The following is a 22,792-nucleotide window of genomic DNA, read 5'->3' as shown; positions in this document are numbered from 1 at the left end:
CCAGGCAACTTCAAATTTCCGTCAGCCCGTGTGTTCACCAAGAGCTTCAATGCACTGGCTGTAGTGATGCCTTTCTGGGCACTCCTTCCTGATCCTCTTCTTGTGAAGCTCACGGGACCTCCCAGTTGCTAGAACTGCAGGACCTGTGATGCTGAACTCTAGACCTCCTGACAATGATCAAATGCTTGGTGTTTAATCATCTCCAACTTTTATGCTAGGTCGAAGTCATCATTGTGTGTCTTGTGTTGGTAGTCCTGCATGTGCCACTAGACGTCATGCCTGAAACCATGCGGGAAACATGTAAGCTTCTCCTACTTCTATGATTGAATGATAATGTGAATGGGGCAGCCAACATATTGGCTTAGTGTCTCTTTGCTTCACCAATTGTTTGAAGTATTTGGTTCTTCCAAGGTTTGAAATACAAGGATGGCATAATCTCTTCCTCACATCTTGGCAAAGGTTCATCCATGTGAATTGTTGGAAGTCAATGTCCCCCTCTTGTGAGCCTCCACTGAGGAGGACATGGGGGGGCATATGTCTATGAGGGGGAGGGAACACAAGGTGACTGTTATGGGCTGCAGGACAGCAGCATAGAGGGCTGTATGGCAGGCAGGGACAGCAAGCCTACTTAACCCCCTGGCAGCCCCTTATATAGGCTGCCCAGCGGGGATTGGTTGGGGCAGAAAAGGACTGACTGACAGGTCGGCCAGCCAGCCTGAAAACGGACCCTTGGGTCGGCCACCTCTAGTGGCTGCAGGCTCCCTATAAATACTCCCTTTTCCCCCTCACTTCTCCATCAGCCATAGAAGCTTTGCAACAAGCAGCGCGGAGCAGGAGAAGTCTAGAGAGCTCTCAGTTTTGGCAGTCCAGCCCTTGCTGGTCCTTTTGTGCTCACCTTGAGCTTTGTCTTGCCCACTATTTGGTGGAGGAATAATCTCTTGAGTTCTCTCTCGTGTACGCTGTTTATGCTCTATCTTTTGGGTGAGGTATTAAAGTGTGGTCTGCATCATTAAGTGTGAGACGGAGCTATTCTGCATAGGTTGTGCGGTTAGAGAGATTCTTTTCTTCATTTCCAACATGAATGTCTTCATATATGGAATTTAGTAAGAACACTTGTAATACAATGGTAGGGGCGATCTAGCCCGATTCCTCCAGCATTTTCATGCCGCATGCCGAGCGGGTGGAGATCAATTTAATGAAACCAAGGTCGCATGGTTCCTTATGGCCTTAACCGATGAAGCCTCAGAATGGTACCTCGACCTCCTAGTGGAAGAAAGAGCCACATGGGACCTGCTGCAAAAAGAATTCAAGAGGTGCTTTCAAACAGAGAGACTACAAGATGATTTCGCTCTCCAACTAAGCAAGCTCGAACAAGATCGCCGAGAAGATGTACTCATTCCTTTGGCCCACCAAATTGTGGTTTCTGCTACAAGGTGCATAGTGGTTAACTAACACTTCTTTCTGCCCTTCTTGTACACCACATGGAAATTTCTCTGAATCGACTCACTTATGTGAGAATTGCCGAAGAATCCATCTTCGTGTTCTACGTGGCAAAGGCCTTTTTTTCAAGCATGCTCGCTTGAAGGGGACGAGCATTTTCCGAGCAAAATCTTCCGAGCATCCGAGCGAAGGCAAAAGAAAGCTTCCAACTATGTAAAAATATGGCAAAAATGGATCAGAAGAAAACATAGTTTCACTTAGAAATATGCAAAGTATTATATCAATGCGTATTTTATGAAAAAATCTTTACGTGAATCTTTAGGAATGGTGAGAACATAATGGGATGGCTTTTGAAGAAACAACCCACATGTAGAGTAGGCTTCTCTATGAAAATTCCCTTATGATCCTTCTTATAACTTTTACTTAATAGGGAGTGACATTGAAAAACCTCTCTCAACCTAGGTTTCTTCAAAGAAAACTCATTGAAGCAAGCCATCCAGGTAGTTTCGCCAGCGAAACCCCTTTGAAGTAGGTCTTCCAAGGTAGTTTCGTTGGCGAAACTACCTTGGACAGCACTTTTAAAAGTGACATAACTTTCACATCCAATGTCCAAATATAGTCATTCAACCACTCAAATTGATCGGAACACCCCATTTAAGCACATTTATGGGGTTATATTTTGGAAAATCTTGCATATATAGTATTAAATATTACATGTATTTTATGAGAGTGATATATAAGACGAAGTTAATACTTATTTATAGTAATTTAAACTTCTTTAGAAACATGTCCATAAAGATATTGCCATATGATATAAATGTGTTCATAAGTAATTACATATGTATAGTATTTACATTGAGAGTGATTATGAGGGATGTTTTTTAAAGGAATTAGTTTTCAAGACATTTTTAAGGTAATAACAGGGGCGCAAAGGGATGTCTATAAATAAGAAAATTATGTTGTGTAAAAATGAATGAGTGACTAGTTTGTATATTTTTATGATAAAGGGATCTACTTCTAGTGAAAATAAAAGTGTAAAAACCATGTTTCCTAATGAAATACTTTTTTTTAAAATCTCTTGAAAAACGTGCTTGAATAAACCTGCTCATAGGTTTTTGCTCGTAAAATTGACGCATCCCTAGCTTGAGCTATGTTTGCTTGACTTCAATTTGATGTCTCTGCTTTGCCTTGAAAAAGGGTTTGGAAAAATGTCTTTTGCAATGATAAGTTTTCCTCTTAAGATGGTTGAGACTCAAGTAGTTTCTCCCTATCCTATTGTGCTTCTCCCTATCCTATTGTGCCTTGGTGTTCTCCATCAACTTTGCATGGGATCTAGAAGTGGGGAGGAGGAGCATTAGCATAAAAGATGAGATTGTACTTCCTCTTGATTAAGATGTAGATGCTGTTGTGATCATGAAAGGGATCTGTATATGTGGGATGTTCCCGACCTCAACCCAACCCTATACTATGGAAGTTGTAGGTTAGGTTTCTTATGCATGTAGGTGGAAAAGAATAAAATAGTCTATATAATTGTTGCATTGGGCTAAGCTGAATCACAAATTGGTTGCTGTTGACCTTGCTGACATTGCATTCCAATTGTGTATTTGACTCTCAATTACCAAATGTGATTATCCCATTAGCATAAATGACTTCCATATAGGTGAGTGCACACATGAATGGGAAGGCAAAAGCATAACTATACATAAAGAAGGTTTGTAAAAGCTTCACAGAGATTGATTACACTGTATGTTGAGGTTGGCTCAAGCAAAACACCATATAGTCAATTTGATGATATGGCTGTTGGTTATGTCGGCCATTGGTTAATTACCACACAGTAGTTTAACTTCAGAGATTGTCACAAATTTATTATCCCATTAGCATAAATGACTTCCATATAGGTGATGGTGGGTCTTGTTTGTGTTCATGCTTGGCCGAAAATGGTTTTGTAGGATGCTTCACTAGAAGTCATTGTAAGGCAATCTCATTGCTAGGCCGATTTATGTGTGAGAAGGTAATGGTCTTTCTGCTCATAGGGTAGGGGTCTAGTTGTAGGAGACTATTGCTTATGTTCATTGTACCATATTCTCAAAGCTTTACTTCACTAATTTATCTAAGCTTTATTAAAAAAAACTTAAATGCTCATTTGGGAGAGACTAAAATGAAACCATATAGTCTTCACAAGTATTTGTAGCTTGATTGAAGAGAATGTGGACTACTATTTGATTAGCCTTCTCCTTTAGTGCTAGCCTTTGTCATGGCTGAGTTTGCCCTTCACCTCTAAAGTGCTAATAGAAACTCAGTACGAAGACCTGTATAAATGGATGCTCAAGTATGTGTGGTGTGTGGATTTGTATGTGTGAGAGCATATGTTTATACTATGGTCTACACCCAGTTGATGATGTCGGTTGGGATGCAATAGTAGCCAGTCCTTGATGGAGTGTATGGTTTTCAACCTTTTAATGAGATTGAAACTGCATTGTGTGTTGTGTTTTAGAGGATAAGTTTGGGTAGCTTCGTGGATTCATCTAGATATATGTTCCCGCCGTATTAGTGGACATGTGAATTTCACCTCGTAATGTTTTCATCCATGTTGTGGCTTGCTGATATTCTGATAAATTCTTTCTATCTTAATTGGTACATTGCCCTATCAGCTAGTTTGTCTAAGCAATTTTTTTAGGGGGGCTTAGATGCTCATTTGGGAGAGACTAAAATCAAAACATATAGTCTTTACAAGCAGTTGTAGCTTGACTGAAGAGAATACTTTTTTATTAGCCTTTTCCTTTAGTGCTAGCCTTGTCACGCTTGAGTTTGCCATTCGCCTTTGGAATGTTGTCAGAAACTCAATACGAAGGCCTTCATATAAATGGATGCTCAAGTATATGTGTGGATTTGTATGTGTGAGAGCGTAAGTTTATACTATGATCTGCACCCATTGTTGGGCGTGGGCGTTGGTGGGATGTAATAGTAGCTAGTTCTCGGTATGCGTGATGGACTTTATGGTTTTCAATTGTATGACTGCCTATCATGAGATTGAAATTGCACTATGTGTTGTGTTTCTAGAGGATGAGTTGGGCATGTTCGTGGATTCATCCAGATATATATACAAAGAACTTGGGATACCAAATGTGGAAGTGGGCATGGGAGAGAATGCTTCATTCCATGAAACGATTGTACGGTAGAGGAGACATCGAGGTAAGGGGGCTCCACAGCCTTCCCTAGAGCTATATCATGCCTTAAACCTTCCAAAAGGTAACGAGAGGGATGCTCTTGTTAGAGGTCAACATCTCCTGGTGTCACCTAGAAAGAGAGGGCCTTGCTTGTGGGTGTGCCCGCCCAGTGAGTGAGGGTAGTGTATAGAGGAGCGAGGGCTTGTGTTGTGGGTGTGCCCGCCCCGTGAGAGTAGGACTTTGTAGCTATCCAATGCCCTTTGCTGGTCCATGCGTTGCCACGATGGCCATGGAGGCAAAAAGGCATCCAATCCAGTGCAATATCCCATGGCAGCCCTTCTTCCGATTTTGACTGAGGGTTCTAACCTGGCAGCTGTGATAACCGTGAAGGGAGTCCTGGCTGGAGAGAAATCAGCCAAGTCTGTCCTGGCAGCTCTGATACCCATCAAGGGAATCCTGGCAAGACAGAGGCTAGCAAAACAACCAACCCTGGCTGTTCCTGGCAAACAGAAAGGCTAGCTGCAACAAAGCAATAGGATCTGAAGGTTTTGAGGTAGTAGGAAAGCTTCTGGAAAGCAATCAACTGATTTGAAGGTTCGGGAAACTCTGGATCATCAGCAGCAGGCATGAAAACAAATCTCCCTAGATTAGTTCTCTAGCACTCTGGCAGGTGAAAATCAACAAAAGCATCCTTGGAAGCCTATTGGAGAAAATCGCCAAGCCTGGAAGCCCATGATGGCTGCTAGCAGATGAATATCTGATGGACGACCTGTTGGAAGACACCAGAGCAGCCCGGAAAGGTGCAAAACTCGAAGGCGACTGGCCAGGAGAGCTCCTGGCAAATTGCTAATCAACCAAACAGCCTTGGCAGGCTCTTGCAAACTGCGATTAAGCTAGACCAGCCCTGGGAGCATGCAAAACAGTGAAATGACCTGCCTGGAAGCTGAAACAGCCCTCGAAAAGTGCGCAAATAGGAAACGCCTATCCTGGGAGTACCTCTGGTGAATTGCGAATCAGTAACTTGTAACCGACCTTCAAGAAACTAAAGGGCAGTAATCCTCGTCTACTTAGTCATAAACCTCATAAATAACCACAATGCAAGCTTCAGTCACTTCAATCACTCAACAAAACTTAGAAATAAACTTCAACAACAACAATGGGGAGGCTAGAATGCCCCAAACAATCCACAATGCACCCACTGGCCCCAAATGCCTTGGCGCCCCTTTCGGTATTTATTTAATGCTTCTGAATGGAAATGCTTTACACCAGGGGCTCACCCCTGCACTGTTCCTCTCTGCAAGTCCTCTGACTGTCTTTTGGGCATCTAATCCAAGTGCACCACTAGAATCCAACTGGCAAGGCAATCTTAGGCATCCACCTCTGACCTGACACCCAACTGAAAGGCATCCAAGCATCCAAACCACTAGCAAACTGTACTCAAGCAGCCACAAGGCTTTCACATGCAACACACTGACCCTCTGGCCTTTCCTTAGGCACATCCTTTGCTTCTGAGTGCTTGCTTAAGCTTGTGGGGACCAGAAAGGACTCCAAACACAAGAAATACAATGCAGCTAACTTCAAAATGGGAAATAACAATCAAAGGGAAGACATTAACCAAATACCCACTGTCCGTGGTAGAGGGGCGAGCTTAGTCCTCGCGCCTATCTTGTTAGAAATCAACCAACAGAGGGTACACACAGCAGAAGACTAATAGAATAGCCCAGGAGCTTACACTCTGTGTGTGTGGGGTGTGGAATCATAGACTTTCTTAACTTAATGTGCATCAGATAGATGTGCAGACTCATCCAATAGACAATGAACCAGCCAGATAAAGAAACCACCAAAATAATATATTTCCGTCCAAAGCTATGGACACAATACAAAGGAGAGAGATTCAGAGTCCCACCCAGCCAGATGTGCAGACTCATCCAATAGACAATGAACCAGCCAGATAAAGAAACCACCAAAATAATATATTTCCGTCCAAAGCTATGGACACAATACAAAAGAGAGAGATCCAGAGTCCCACCAATGGTATGGTCCTCTGATCTACCACAAGGCCCTTCTCCTATCTGCCGGCTATCTCTAGACTTGAGCCCACGTGCTCCACCTTGAGCGTAAGTAGACTTTCTATCTAGATCCTTTCCACCTTTCTGTCTTTGCACCAGTCTAGGTGGGAAGCACTTTGAGCTAGGTCTGCAGATCTACAGCCCACTTGAATCCTCCTACATAGAGGCCCACAAGTGGCTGTTCTGCTGCTCCTGCTGCCTGAACTGCTGCTCCAGGTGATGATTTATGACGGCACAAGGCCCTCCCTTTAATAGGCTCAGAGGGCTGGCCAACTAACCGACCCAGCAGGCCCAAAATGGCCGACCTGCTGGTCAGTCATTCTGCCCCCTCTGACCTATAAAATGTGCCCCTTATGGGGCTCAAAACAAGGGCCCTCTTGGCCCACAAAACTAGGGCGTGAGCCCTCATTTCAAGGCAAGGGCCCACCCCCTAGGTCTGCCCTATATAAGGCCTGGTGGGCTGCCTCCAAGCAGCCCAACCAGCCTCTCTCCTGGTCGACCCATGTGCTGGTCTGTCCCGCTTCTGCTGCGGCCTTTCTTGGCTCCCTGATCTGCCCACACATGCGCGCCTCAGCTCTGTACTGTTCCGTACTACTGCTGACATCATCCGTGAGCTCATAGCCTCTTCTCTTGGGTTTGTATTACTATCCTCTGCTCCGCCTTATGCTCCTGGAGATCAGCTAGGTACCCTCCTCTCTTCTTTTGGGCACATCCTACCCTAGTTCTCCCTCCCCCACGCTCTCCTCATATGGGGGCTTACAGATGGGGAGGTAACCTTTCCAACATATCCGCTGACCAGGCTCTAGCAAGGTGCAGGTGTCTTCCAGCCTTCGGGTGAAGAGAAAAATAACTGAAAGAAGGCAGCAGGGAGGCAAGCAAAGAGTTGAAGAGGAACACAGGCTTGCAGATCTGCCCCAAAGCCTCGACCTTGGGATCCGGGCCTCGAACCTCGGTTCTAACAAGCCCCAAATCACTTTGGGATCTGTGCCTACCTCGGAATGCATGCCAAGAAGTCTGTACAGCAGCCTCGGAAGCTGCACCTCAGGTCCATACAGATCCAAACGGCTGTATGAACTGCATTAAATCCGTCATACAATGCCTTGGTCTGCGAGCCAGTAGCTAGGTTGCCTCAAAATGCGTGCTTGAGCTGGAGGAAGAGCTAGAGCAGCAACAAAAGCCAGGGAGAGTCAAAATCAGCTCTAGGAGGGTGAGGGGAGAGCGATGGTAGGTGGGATGACAATTGGCCCTTCATTAAAGTCCTAACGCACCTGACCAAGGACAACATTGGTTGTCCTGGGGCCCAACTTTTGGACCCCTCTCTAGTGCCTTTGCCTTGCTCCTAGGACCTAGTGGTACACCTAGAATTTGCCCCTAGGAACTTCTAGGAAGTTTGCACTTCCTCTAGGCAGTTTCTCACGGCCAAACCAGCTCTGAATAGGCTCTTGGTGGTTTGCGATTTGATGGAACAGCTCTTGGGGAGGGCGCTCTTGCAAGCTGGAACTTGGCTAGTAGCAGAGCAATGAAACTGGCTCCTGGAAGGTGTGTGGACAGCTGGGGAGCAAGAAAAACGAGATTCTGAACCAGCCATGGCGTAGCCCCCAATCCACTTGAGCCAAGAATAGCTGCCTTTGCTTGCCTTGTAAGTCACTGGATTTTTATCTCTCTCTAACCCTCAGATCCTTTACCTTGGCCTATGGAATTAATTGCACGGAAGTGTCCTTTATAATTTTAATTAGTTTGAGGCCAGGTTAGTCACCGTAAATTCCTAAAATTAGAGATTACGTCCCCTTGACAAGTCCCCCTATGTCCTCATGAGGGGTGAGGCTCAACATTTCTTTGACTCCCCTTTAAGTCAACATGTGGTGGTCCATCAACAAGATCCTTTAGCCGTCGCCAGGCTTTGCGTCACAAGTCTTATACAGTCCAACTTCCATCAACAAGCACACATCACAGTCACCCAATTACTCACAAGTGCACATCACAGTCTAATTGCCATCAACAAGCACACATCACATTCGCTAGATCACCCACACATCAAGTCTCATTGGAGCATGAGTTGCTGCCACAATTGCTGAAAGTTGACATACGCCAAGAACTATGTCACCTGCAAGTTGCCACCTCCATTGCCTATCTTGCTGCGCATAGTTCTGCCCATATAGTATGCTAGATCAATGCTACATCAAATATGGCAGCGTATGCAGCTGCAATAGCTATAGTCTAAAATGGGAAACAAGAACACATGTCATTTTGGAAAATGAAGCTTGGGATGAAACAAGTAAGTGGGCAATGCAGCTATGTTTCACTTGGATCTAAACATTCAATGCTTTAGCCGGTTTATAAAAATAGGTTTTTGTGTCTCTTTTTGGCAATATTCCCACTTTCTTTTGTTTGTTTATTTTAATGATTTGTGAAATCCAATATTATGCTTTATTCTTTACCATGACTAAACGCTTTGCTTGCTCACGAAGTTGTTTTTCTTTGTGGTAGTTTTACTTGCCATTTGGTTCTTGTTAACTTCTTATATGTTAGAAGTTTTCCTTGACCTTAAATATTGTTTTGTCTGTCTTGTTACCTTTCGAAAGTAAACAAATTTGAAAGCTCAATATATTGTCTTAATGAGCATGCACGTGTATTCTTTCATCTGAATGCAAATGATCTGTAGGTTGTCTCAACATTAGCGGTGGATCCAACTGGTTCAAGAGTGCTGACAGGAAGCTATGATTACTCCGTTCACATGTATGATTTTCAAGGAATGGATTCTAGGTTGAAATCATTTAGACAACTAGAACCATTCGAGGGGCACCAAGTGCGTTCTTTGAGTTGGAGTCCTAGTGGTGATCGATTCTTTTGTGTCACAGGGTCTGCACAAGCCAAGGTAATTCATGTTACCCACTTTTGGTCAATACATTGTTAACTCATGTCCCTTTTGCTTACATCACTTTTATTGAAAAATTACATTGGAATAGCATGCACACACTTGCTTCAGGCATATGACCTATGTATACATGTGGTGTGCATGCATGCATGTGTGTGTCTTGCGAGTGCGTGCGCGCGCACGCGAGAGAGAGAGAGAGAGAGAGAGAGAGAGAGACCCAAATACAATAAAAGCTAAGAGTATTCACATGTGTCCAATTGGCGGCAAGATTCCTTCACCATTCTCGAAGGACTACTTGAGCTAGCTATCATCCACGGGGACTAAAGCATTCCTGGCATCCCACTGATCTCCCACATCCAAGCAGCTCGTGCTGTTCGCAAAGGTGCCATATGCGCACTGGTGTATGTCCACTATCAACTTGATTCCATGCAGTCAGCTCCTCCTTTGGGATAGGCCATGGCCGATCTAATGCAGGAGATCCAAGATATTATGCTCCTGGACTACTTCCACCAGCACAGCTTGCGCCTCATAGACCCAAGGACCATCGAATTGAATTAGTCCCAGACTCAACGCCTCCTAGTAAGTTTCCTTACCGATTATCTAAGACTATGGAGGCAGAGTTAGAACAACAGCTCATGCAACTATTACGCGTTGGGTTTATCCGGCCCACCTTTTGTGCGGCTCCAATTCTATTTGTCCAGAAAAAGGATAAGACGGCACGACTATGTGTTGACTACAAGGCACTCAACAAAATCACCATCAGCAATAAATTTTCTATGCCCCGCATAGAGTATATCTTAGAACGCTTAAACGGTGCTAAGAACTTTTCCAAGATAGACCTTAAGAGTGGTTATCACCAGGTCCGCATATTCGACGCTGGCATTCCAAAGATTGCGTTCAAGACAGAGCGAGCTCATTACGAGTTCGTACTCATGCCGTTCGGTCTAAAAAATGCACCACCAACATTCAACAAGATGATGTCGCGGGTGTTTGCTGAGCATATAGGAGTGTTCCTGTTCATCTTTCTAGATGATATCTTAATCTTCTCAGCCACAGTAGAGCAGCATATACGGGATGTGCATAAATCTCTTCAGCTTTTGCGTGATAATCAATTATATCTCAATGCCAAAAAAAGTGAGTTCGGCTTGATGGAAATCGAGTATTTGGGTGACGTCATCAGTGCTAATGGCATTCGCTTGGATTCTGAAAACATTCAAGCTATCACAAGCTGGACAGTCACCACAACGGCCCAGGAGATCCGATCTTTCGTAGGGCTTTGCTAGGCCTACAGTTCACATATGCCCGGATTCTCCACCATCTTAGCCCCCTCAACCGACTTATTACAAGGGGTGAAGACTCGTCGGCAAAGGATATCCGTAACTGGCGCAGCTTTGCAAGCTTTCCATGACCTACAACGATTGGACACAACAGCTCCAGTAATGAAAATGGCATCATGGGATGATTCATTCTTGGTCATCACCGATGCCAGCAATGTAGCCATTGGGGTAGTCTTACAACAGGAAGAAAGACCCATGGCATACTACAACAGAAAGCTTAACTCTACCGAAAAGAATTACTTAGTCTACAACAGAGAATTACTTGGCGTTATCCAGGTATTAAAACATTGGAAGCCGTTCCTTTATGGACATACCTTCACAGTCAAGACAGACTACCAAGTCTTAAAGTGGATGTAGACAATGCCCAGCTCTCAGTGGAGTGATCGGCAATTCCGATGGTGAAATCTTCAATTAGTTCGGGGACATGATTGAGTATGTGCCTAGTAAGGATAACCCCGTCGCCGACGCTCTCAGCAAGAAAGCCTCCATTCAGACCATAGAAAAGGCCACTATCGTAGAGATTAAAGGGAAGGACCTTGACTCTATGAAAACATAGTACGCGGACTCTGCAGAGTTTGGCACTCAATATTAGTTTGCCGTAACTCTTACACCCGTCCATTATTCAATTCAAGATGGATGGTTATTCTATAAGCAAAGACTTTGTGCGCTCAAAGATAAGCGGCGGGATCTACTCCATGATGCCCTCACAGGTGACCATCGTTGCTCGGAGACCATAGACCAGGAGAGATGGGCTCGCGCAGTTGCTCAGATTGAGCATCAACAACGTCTGTCAATGACTTCCTGTCTCAAAGACGCTAGTCTCCACCAAAGCCCACTATTTGCTAAGATGATCTCTTGTATCCTCAAACGGTTGGTGGATTTCATCCCTTAAACAACATACAAAGGTTCAAACACTTTGGTAGATAGGCGACTGGTTTCCCTACAAGGATCCCTCATAGCTCCTAGCTCCAATATGGACAATTATGCTAGGCTATGTGTGCCCTTTAGCAAAGACATCGCGGTGTACTTCTCTACATGTTCTTCTCGTCTCAGACATTAGCCTTTAGAGTGAATGTGTACACTGGATATCTAATATCATGTCGCAACCTAAAAGAGGTGTGAGGATGAAGTCACGCTGAAAAGAGGCCTTATGAATTGAGAAAGAAAAATTTCCGGCCTTGTGTGTGATCTGAGTGCGTAGCCTAGGTGTGAACCTGTCCACCGCAAGCTCATGAGGCATTAAAGTGCACCCCATCTTTTTGGCGAGCTAAGGGGAGATAGCGTTTTTTGAACTCCCCATGCCTGGGGAGAAGCTGGCTGCACCCAAGGAGCTGGAGGGGTTCTGCTGCATCATCCAAAAGGAGGGAGAAGAAAAGTGACGAATTTTCATGTAGGTAATGAAGGGGAGAGGCCTTCTTTTATAGGCTCAGCCCCCCCCCCCCCCCCCCCCCGGCTAAGAGTGGAAGGTGGACACTTGTCCCAGATTTTTGGTGGGCTGCAGTCCCAAAGAGGACAGCCCACAACCTGCCCCAAATCTACTAGATTTGCGGCCAGACACTTGGCTTGCATGCCCTGCCACTTGCCATGCATGCTGCCACATGTGTGGGACAGGTGGACTGACCTGCCAGCTCAGATTCCTTGTGGCAGTCTGCCACGTGTCACTCCTGAAAACCCTAAAATTTCAAAGTTGTCAGAATTCAATTCTGATCGCACCCACAGGTTCCTAACAGCTTGGACTATCTATTGACGTACTCTAAGGTCATAATTGAGCCATACTGAGCTGATTTGTTTGTCGTCTTATCTTGTATCTCCATTACTCTTGGCATGCTGTCAGGCCCACACCCAAAGCTCAGGGAACATTCTCTTGAATGGTTCCTAGGTTAGTATGCAATGTGTGCATTTGATTGGTCCCATGTTTGGGTACTCAGGTGGGGTGTGGTTTCCAGATGTCTCTCTCAAAGAGAGACCATCACTCTTGTGGGTCACTAATGCCCATAACGCCAAGCAAGGGGGTCCACCCTCAAATGCTAGACCTAGTCCCCATTGTCCGTAACTGAACAGTAGGAAAACATCTCATTTCTTAATAAGCATACTATTGAAAAACAAAAAGAAATAGTACCAAGCAAGTGGATACATGTGGAAGCAGGATGACATTCCCTCCGTCTTTCATTCGATTGTCCTCAACTGAAATGCTTCCTCATAAGCATCCAGGATGTCAGGACACTCCTGAAATGTAGCTCTGTCCACCCATTGGGCATCGGTGGATGGGAGCCCTCTGAACTTCAAAAGGTACATCTTGCGAGTCGTGCCTTGACGTCCAGTAGTGAAGTTATGTAGAATAATTTGCTCTGGGATCAACAAGATCTCAGTGTCCTACTTCAGGTGCATTGTCCAATGTGGGCTCTTGAGGTGGTTCCCCACTGAAGGGTTTCACCAAGCTTACGTGGAAGACATTGTGGATCTTTCAATGCTCTGGAAGTCTCAATCGGATTGAGACATCATTTATTACCTGGAACACCTGAAAAGGACCATAATATCGAAAGGATAGCTTGAAGTAGATGCGCTTTTTGCCCACTTTGGTTTTTAACTGGGCTTTCTCAAATTTCAATAAGACCCATTGGCCTTCTTTCATTGCAAACGCCCTCCGTCTTTTATTTGCAGCTGCTCTTTGTTTCTCCTGTGCCTTTTGAATGGCTGCTCGAACCGTGGCATAAGCAGAGTCATAATCCTCCACGAATTGATCAGCGGCAAAGATTTTGTCTTTTGTTTGCATGAGTGGAGTTGGTAAAGATCTACCATATACAATTTCGAAAGGAGCTTTTCCAGTGGAGGAATGAATTGTGTTGTTATAAGCAAACTCCACAAGAGGAAGAAATTTCTCCCAAAAGGTTTGCTGGTCATGCACATAAAATTTCAGCAAATCCATTCGTAACTTCAGTTTGGCCATCCGTTTGAGGATGAAAAGCTGAGGAGAAACTTAGAAGAGTTCCAAGGTTCTCAAACAAAGCCTGCCAGAAGTTACTAGTGAACTTTGAGTCTCTATCTGATACTATAGACTTGGGCATGCCGTGGTGTCTAAAGATGTGTCTAATAAATAAATGGGAAGCTTCAGGTGCCTTTAGATTCTTTCTGCAAGGAATGAAGTGGGCTTGCTTGCTGAATCGATCTACTATCACCCAAATCATGTCATGATTTTGATTGGTCCTTGGAATTCCTATAATGAAGTCCATGGTGATGTGTTCCCATGGTCTCTCAGGAATGGGTAGGGGCTGAAGTAAACCCTTGGGTTTTCCTCTCTCATACTTAGCTTTTTTACATGCGAGACAAGCTGAAATGTAGGCAGCAGTGTCCTTTTTCATGTTAGGCCAGTAGAAAAATTTATCCATGGCTGAAAAAGTGGCCACAATACCCCTATGACCAGCATAGGGTGGGTTATGGCTTTCCTCCATCACTTTAGATCTAAGCTGCTTTGTGATACATAGTTTGTTCTCCATGAATAAATAGCCATCCCTGATGTGGTAGGCATGATGGGTGCCTCCATCTTTCAAATGTGCCCATGGCTGAGCAAAATCAGGATCTCCCTCATAGAATTCTTTGAGGGCTGTTAGCTCATCATGATAGGGAACTGAAATATGGTGAAGCCGTGGTCTACTAGAAAGGGCATCAGCCACTACATTCTCTTTCCAAGGAGTATATTGTATCTGAAAATGAAATGATTGCAGAAAGGTAGACCATTTCATATGTCTCTCTCTGATCAGAGGTTGGGTTAGAAAATATTTAAGACTTTCATGATCAGTTTTTACAAGAAAATCTATCCCTAAAAGATAATGTTTCCAAAGTTTGAGAGCATGAATTACAACTAAGAGTTCTTTTAGAAGCCCCAAGGCAATCGCCACTGGCATCAGCTACTACTAGGAATGGTTTCCTTAAATCATGAATAATAAGTACAGGAGCTGTAGTCAGGGCATGCTTTAGAGCATTAAAGGAGTCCTTTTCTTTTTGGGTCCATTTGAACTTCAGATTTTTCTTAGTGAGATCATGTAGAGGAGTTGCAAGTTCAGCAAAATGCCAAATAAACCTTCGGTAATATGAGCATAGGCCTAGAAAAGACCTTACCTCATGGGCATTCAAGTCAGGCCACTCTACAATTGTCTGTATCTTGGCTGGGTCCATACGGACACCTTCGCGTGAGATAATGTGGCCAAGATAGTGAATCTCAGGAAGAAAGAACTCACTTTTCTTCTCATTGATGTGAAGAGCATTTTCAGCTAAGATTTGAAATACAATCTTTAGATGTTCCTTATGCTCTTCCTCATTGATGTGAACGGCGATTGTCCGGGTCGCCAGCCCAGTCGGAATTAGTGTATCCCTGTAGTGTTAGTCCTGGTCTGAAATGTAAACCATAAGAGTAAGTACCACGTATGAACCGCAAGATACGAATACATGCATGCCAATGAGTGTGCTTGGGTTCATTAAAGTACTGACTGAGAATGGAAACTGAGTAAGAAAGATCCGGACGAGTGTGAATGAGCCAGAGCAGCTTGCCAACAACTTGACGATAGAGATGTTCATCAAAGGGAGGAGACTCCAAGTCTTTTGAGAGCTTGACTGTGGGATCCAAGGGAGTGGCAGCTAGCTTAGGCTCGTGGGGAATGATCTGATCAAGGAGTTGAAGAGCATATTTCTGTTGAGAAACAAAGATACCATCAGAATGCTGAACAACTTCCATGCCCAAGAAATAAGAGAGAAGACCGAGATCGGTCATCTCGAATGTGGTGCTGAGTTGAGTTTTAATGAATTGAAGTGTGGTGGTGGTAGAGCCCAAAAGCAAAAGATCATCTACGTAAAGTAAGATAAAGCAGACCCCCTCTGAAGATTGATGTATATATAAAAAGGAGTGGAATGAAACCCATTAGTTTTGAGGAAGGTGTCTATTCGGTGGAACTAGGACCAGGTGCTTGTTTAAGCCCATAAAGAGCTTTGCGGAGACGGAATACCTTATTTTCATGGCCAGGAGGAGAAAAACCTGGTGGGGGAGCCACATAGACTTCCTCATCGAGGTAGCCATTGAGAAAGGCACTCTTGACATCCATCTGATAGATAGACCAGTTGTGATGAGCGGCTAGGGCGAGAAGAAGGCAAAAGGATGTTAATCGAGCAGTAGGTGCAAAGGTTTCCTCATAATCGATACCATGTTTTTGGCGAAATCCTTGCACTACTAAGCGAGCTTTATACTAGTCCAATGTTCCATCTGCTTTGAGTTTTGTTCGGAAGATCCACTTGGTTCCTATGACCTTTTTGTGACTGGGTCGATCGACCAAAATCCAGGTCTCATTGCGATCAATGCTCTCAAGCTCCTGTTCCATGGCACGATGCCACTCAAGATGTTGAACTGCCTCCTGCCAAGTGGCAGGTTCAGAATGTATGATATAGGCTGTGGTAAAAATGGAGGCAGTGGTAGTGGAAGAAGCTGTCCGAGTAGAGCGTCGAGGACCGGAAGGAGGAAGTTCTAAGGGAATAATCCCGGAATCCTTCATAGTTTGTCGATACCAGCGTGGCAGCGGGTCGTGAGAAGAGGATCGAGGAACGGGAGAAGCAATGGGTGGAGAGAAAGCAGTTTCGGGGGGAGAGAAAGAAGTTTCAGGTGGAGAGAAAGAGATTTCGGAGGGAACGGGAGTACGTACGTCATCAGCAGGGAGAATAGAGGAATTTTTTAGAACATCTCTTTCATCGAAGACCACATCACGGCGAACCAAAACTTTGTTTGTGCGAGGATCAAATAAGCGATAAGCTTTGGCTTCTGCTAAGTAGCCAACGAGAATGAGAAGTTCAGCACGAGGTTCTAGTTTACCGCGAGTATCATTGGGAGTATGAGTGTACGCGCGGCATCCAAAGATGCGGATATGAGAAATAGAGGGTCGGTAGCCATAGAAGGCCTCAAAAGGCGTCATGTTCGGGATGGGCTGAGTAGGGCAACGATTAAGGAGATAGACAGAAGTATTCACAGCTTCTGGCCAGAGACGTTCAGGCAACTCGGCTGCAAAAGGCATGGAACGTGCCATGTTCATGACTGTGCGCTGTCTCCGTTCGACACGAGCATTTTGGGAGGGCGAATTGGGAGATGTAAGATGGCGTTGGATACCATGCTCGTGAAGGAAGTGAGTGAATTCATGGGAGATGAATTCACCACCATTATCACTACGAGCAATCCCAATAGGCTTTCCCGTTTGATTCATGACCAATCGAGCCCAAGTAGCAAAGAAGGAAAAAGTGTCAGATTTCTCTTTCATGAAGAACACCCATTGATATTGAGAGTAATCATCCACAATTAAGAAGAAATATTGTGAGCCATTCCATGGTTGTAAGACACGTTAAGACACGACACGTTAGCAGACACGAGTGTCTAAAGTGTCTTAAAGATAAGACTCGTAAGACACGCCATTGTGATTATAATAATAAATATTTAATTAATATATGTATAAGTATACAAATGTACAACTTGCTAGCATAGCTCGCTGCTAGATTCTAGAAGTACAATAAGCTACACTTAAACAATGCAAGAAGGCACTTGTACAATGTAGTTAAGAGTCAAGACTCGTCACTCAAGACTTAAAACTTAAAGTTAAGACTCGCGACTCAAGAGCTCGCAAGTATTGAGTACTTAAAGGTTTAAATGGACAATTGAATCTTGTCACATGTGATATGAATGAAATCTGCATCTCGATACATATAATTGAAAGGAAACTTTCAACTCTCAAGACTCAAATCTCTGAAGATTCATGTTGCGGAGAGAAGCTCCTGTGAGCCTCCCCTCCCCTCCCGCAACTTCTACCTCCCCCTTAGCTCCTCCTCATCTCGACCACCCCCACCCCTTGCCTCTCCGCCCTCACCCCCCCTCACCCGCCGCCTCACCTCGCCGCTGCCGCCGCGCCCCCCTCGCCTTCCGCTCTCCCCCCCCTCGTCCCCCTCCGCCCTCACCCCTCGCCCCTCGCCTCTCCGCCTCACCCCTCGCCTCTCCGCTCCCTCACCCCCTCGCCCCTCCGCCTCACCCCCGCTTCACACTGCCCCCCCCTCGCTGCGCCCACCCCCTCCCTCGCCGCTCCGCCTCACCCCCCCCGCCCCCTCGCTCCACCCTCCCCGCCGCCCACTCCGCTCCTCCCCCGCCCCCCCGCTTCACCCCCCCGCCCCCTCGCCACACCGCCCCCGCTCCCTCCCGTCCCTCCGCCCTTCCGCTCCACCCCCGCCCCTTCCACCCCGCCCTTCCACCCTCGCTCCTCTCGCCCTTTCGCTCCGCCCCTTCCGCCCCTTCCGCCCCGCCCTTCCACCCCGCCTCCTCCCGCCCTCCCGCCCCGCTCCGCCTCTCCCCCGCTCCCGCCTCCTCACCTCACCCGCTCTCCGTCCTCACTCCTCCACCCCGCGCCACCTCCGCCTCCCGGCCTCCCGCCCTGTTTCCTCTGCCCTCCGCCCTCCATCCTTCCCGCTTTTCGCCTCCGCACCCGTCTTCTTCACACCCAGGCTCCACCCTCCCGCATCTATCCCCCCTTTTTCTGGGTGGCAGTCTCTTCTTCATTGGAAGCCTCGCAGTTTGTCTTGGCGGTATGGCGGCTCCCTGCCCGGAACCGGAGGCCCAGTCGGACCCTCCCTCTCCAGATGCCTACCGCGTCATCCTGACAGAGCAACAATCATCTCGGGTTCAGGAGGTTGCCAATGACTTTGCCCTTACCTCTGTTTATGGCAGAGTCATTGGACATTCCCCCTCCAGATCAGCCATCAGGGACTGGCTTTAGTCCACTCTCATGCTAGAGGACGGCCATATTGAGGAGGTGGCCCTTATGGGAAGGGGCATCTTGTGGCTCAAACTCTCCAATGCGAAAGCTGCGAGCAACCTGATTGCTGGCTCCCCCACGTCGGTGGATGGAAAGATTATTATGATAGTCCCGTGGTACCGTGGATTCAGCGCAGCGGATTTTGATGCTCGGTTCCGTATACCTCGCCATCCAGTGACGCTAGTTTTTCCAGGTCTTGCTGCTGAGCTACGGCCGATTGTCAGGGACCTGGGCTCCCACTTTGGCTGGGTTATGCACGACACTTTCGCCGATGCGGTGACTACGGCAGGAGCCCCCCGAGTCCGTGTGGCTATGGCGGATCTTGCGACTCTCCCTGCAGTGATCGAGATCGTGACAGATGCCGGCAGCATCACCCAAAGCATGGTAGTCACCGGACAGCCAGGCCAGTGCCTGAGGTGTCACGGCTTTGGACACCTGGCGGCTGTTTGTCCACGATTCGCCAACTCTTCTCGGCCTCCCCCGCCCCCTCCCTCTCCGCCCCCTCCCCCCTCCTCCGGGCAGCCACATCAGGAGGAGCAGAGGCAGTCGAAGTCCGGTCCAGAGTTAGCTGGCGGTTGGACTGAGGTTAGAAGGAAAAGAGGAAAGAACAATAAGATTTCTGATAAAGGCAAGGAGGCAGAGGTTACCCAACCTCCTGCAGCAGCACCTCAGAGACCTGACAGGCAGTCGCCCCAGGGACCTGGGAGAGCTTCTTCTTCGACGGTAGCCCGCCCTTCACAGCCTCAGGTCCCCCTCTCTTCCGTTCCTCAGCCTCTTTCCACTCAGTCCTAGCCCCTTCCCCAGTTGCACCCCCCTTCTCCTGACCCGCAGCTTCAGCCCCCGCCTCTTCCTCCTTAGTTTCCTCCTCCTCCTTCTCAGCCCCAGTTCCAGATGCATCCCCATCTCCCCCCTCCGCCTCTCTCAGCTCTCCTGTAGAGTTAGCTGCACCGACGGCTCCTCAGCCGAGGGCAGCCCCCGCTCCCCCTCCTCCACCTCCTCCGCTAGTCGCCTCCGAGGAGTCTGAGTCGCCTATCCCCCAGCCTCCTTCCCCTCCCCTCCCCCTCCACTAGCAGGACACCCTGAGTCTACACCACCACTGGAGCAGGCTTCTCTGTCCGCTAGCCCCTCAGTGGCAGACTCTGATGGGCCTCAGCTTCAGGAGAGAGAGCTTCCTCGCGACTTTTACAGATCTGGCCCCTGGGACTACTTGGATGTGGCCGACCTCGGGACCTTCCCTGCTTGCCTCGACATTAGTATCTTCCTGCTCCGCAAAGGGGCGGATGGGAAGATAGCTGCCTTGGCCCCTAGGGATGGCCCTAGCTTTGCTTTCACGTTCCTCAGCGACGGCACCGAGACTTGGACAGACGACTCGGTCTGGGAGGCTCTCAGGGAGCAGACGCACGCTCAGGTTTGCTCCTGGATAGGCCCGTCCGGTGGGCAGCTTCTCGAGACTCAGTGGTCCAAGGGTGACGTGCGCCTGCGGTGGCGTTGCGCCGCCAAACGCTTCAGACTGATTGTGATCCTCAGGCCCCCCCTGTCATGGCCCCTCCCCCAGGATGTCAGAGCCTGGACTCCTTAGAAACTCCGAGCCTTCTACGGGATGACTACTTCAGAGATCTCGAGCTGGCTCGAGAAAGCATTCGCTCATGGCACCAAAGGCCTCTCGCCTTTGCTGAAGGTTTTGAAGAACGGGCAGGACGACCTTGCCTCCCCCTCCAAACCTTCTCATAAGCGTCAGCGCCTCCACTCCGAAATGTCAGCTTCTTCATCGACTTCGACCGCGAGCAGACAGTTGTTCGCAGCCTCCCAGTCCTCACCATGAGCCTACACCTCGTATCCTGGAATGTGAACGGGTTTCACTCTTCTGGCACCTGTGGTCCTAGGAAGCTCATTTTGAGACAGGAACTTCAGCCAGCAATGATTGGTCGTTTGGATGTACTCCTGCTCCAGGAGCACAAGCTTTCTGCGGCTCACTCCCGTAGCTGCGGGAAGATTCTCCCTGGACGCTCTCACACTTATTGCGAGCCCTCGATCGGCGCACAGGGGAGGAGTGGTGGTGTCTGTACTTCCGTGTGCGAGCAGCTAGCCCAGGGAGTTTTCGGTCATGGCACGTTGATCCCAGGCCGTGCCCTTTGGGTAGGCCTGGAACTGGAGGGTTCCAGAATAGGAATCCTCAACATTTATGCTCCCACAGACCTCCGTTGCAGAGCCACCTTCTGGAGGACACTTACAGGGATTCTCCCAGACATGGATTCCTGGATTGTTGGAGGTGACTTCAACAATCTGGAGACCTTGGAGGACCAGCAGGGCAGAGGCCCGGAGTTTACAGGTATGTCTCAGGCAGAGCAGTCCGCTTGGGACTCATTCATCTTCGCGACAGGAGGTAGGGACAGTTGGAGAGACCCGTCCTTCTGGCGTTGGCACGGGAGCTTGGACTTCTCGTAGGGAAGGAGGCAGACTCCTGGAGAGGCTGGATAGATTTTATGTTAGTGATTGGGCCATCAGCAGAGGCGGTCAGACGAGTATAGTTCCAGGGACGACACTTTCTGACCATGCGCTTATGCTCTTATCATTAGACTCGGCAGTTCAGGCCCTTCCCCCCCGTTCATGCCGGATTCCCAACTCCATTTTCTCGAGGGTGGATGTGCGCAGCAGTATATGCGGTCTATGGGACAGAGATTGGGGCGAGTGCGTGGATCTGGTTGATTCGGTGGCGCAGGCTTTGCAGGAGTCCAGCCAGATTTGCCAGCTCGCAGCCCTACAGGTTTGACAGGAGTGGTGGGGCAGAGAGAGAGCTCTTTGGAGGGACCTCGCCTCCATTCAGCGACTCCAGCAGGCAGCCCCGAGCTCGGAGGAGCTTCGGATCCATGCCCTTCGAGCCAGAGCCCTTCTTGAGGAGACCCTCCAGCGCCGTTCAGAGTTTTCCTATCACACCTCTCTCTCCTTCTGGGCTCGGAAGGGTGACCGGATGTGCAGGGAGTTCTTCAGGACGCATGGCTAGAGAGCAGCAGCAGGTGATCAGCTTCGAAGTATCAGGACAGCGGAGGGGCACATCGTTACGGATTCGGGTGAGGTCTTGGGGTTGGCTACCGACTTCTACAGGACCCTTTTCCAGCAGGAGCCGCTTGCCCCCCCTCACACTCGACGCTCCCGCGAGGAGGTGTGGAGGCACATTCCATCCTTGGTCCAGCCCAGCATGCAGGCGACGTTGGCACCGTTCACCACGGACGAGATGTTGGAGGCCTTGATGGCCATCGACGGGCAGAAATGCCCGGGCGAGGATGGGCTATCCCGGGATTTCTTCACCTCCTTCTGGGATCAGATCCATCAGCCCCTCCTAGCAGCTCTTCAGAGGATTTTCAGCAGCGGTTATATGCCAGAGAGCCTCTCCTCGGGACTGATTTGCCTCATCCCGAAGGGAGGAGATAGACAGGAGATCCGTCAGTGGCGCCCGATCACCCTCCTTACCACTGCCTACAAAATCCTTGCCAAGATGATCAGCGCCAGAGTTCGGCCTCTACTTCCAGACCTCATTCATGACACTCAGACAGGCTTTGTCCAGGATCGCAGTATACTGGATAATGTCTTCACCTTCTCAGAGGCGGCGGAGTGGGCTCAGCACAGTGGATCACACCTAGCCATCCTACTTCTCGACTTTGAGAAGGCCTACGATCAAGTGGACTGGTCCTTTCTGGAGGGGACTCTGGAGCGACTAGGTTTCCCAGCAAGATGGATTCAGGGTATTTCAGCGTTGTACAGGACAGCTTCTAGCAGGGTCATCATTGGCGGCAGGATGGGTGAGCGTTTTAGTCTGGAGAGATCAGTGCGTCAGGGCTGCCCCCTTGCTCCTTACCTGTTTCTCTTCTTCGCTGAGGCTATGACAGCAGGGGTCGGTTCTTGTGTCCCGCGCCGAGGTGGAGAGTGGCTTCCGTCCCTCAGATGGATCTTCACTTCCGCCCCGCTCACTCAGCCCCGCTCCCCACTCGTTCGTAGCCTCCTCATGGTTTGGAGGCGGCTCCACCTCAGTCTCATTCAGTCCCCTCCTAGCTGTCAGGAGGAGATCGATCGCCAGCCGCTT

The 22,792-nt window shown here is 48.0% G+C and overlaps 1 protein-coding gene across 2 annotated transcripts in view; it reads left to right on the top strand.

Moving 5' to 3' along the window:
• Positions 1 to 22,792, top strand: part of LOC147886402 (Transducin/WD40 repeat-like superfamily protein) — a 102,621-nt gene that overhangs the window by 16,268 nt on the left and 63,561 nt on the right. For both annotated transcript variants that reach the window (XM_087395689.1, XM_087395690.1), the window contains exon 3: positions 9,339 to 9,551. In XM_087395689.1, the coding sequence (XP_087251815.1) occupies positions 9,339 to 9,551 (213 nt within the window). The remainder of the gene's footprint in view (positions 1 to 9,338; positions 9,552 to 22,792) is intronic.

The sequence above is a fragment of the Dipteris shenzhenensis genome, chromosome 24 (genome assembly GCF_047967505.1).
Source record: "Dipteris shenzhenensis isolate YYH24624 ecotype China chromosome 24, Dip_SZ_1.0, whole genome shotgun sequence".
In the NCBI taxonomy this organism is placed as follows: Eukaryota; Viridiplantae; Streptophyta; class Polypodiopsida; order Gleicheniales; family Dipteridaceae; genus Dipteris; species Dipteris shenzhenensis.
The sequence above is the reverse complement of the archived record's forward strand: the minus strand, read 5'-3'. Positions and strand labels throughout refer to the sequence as shown.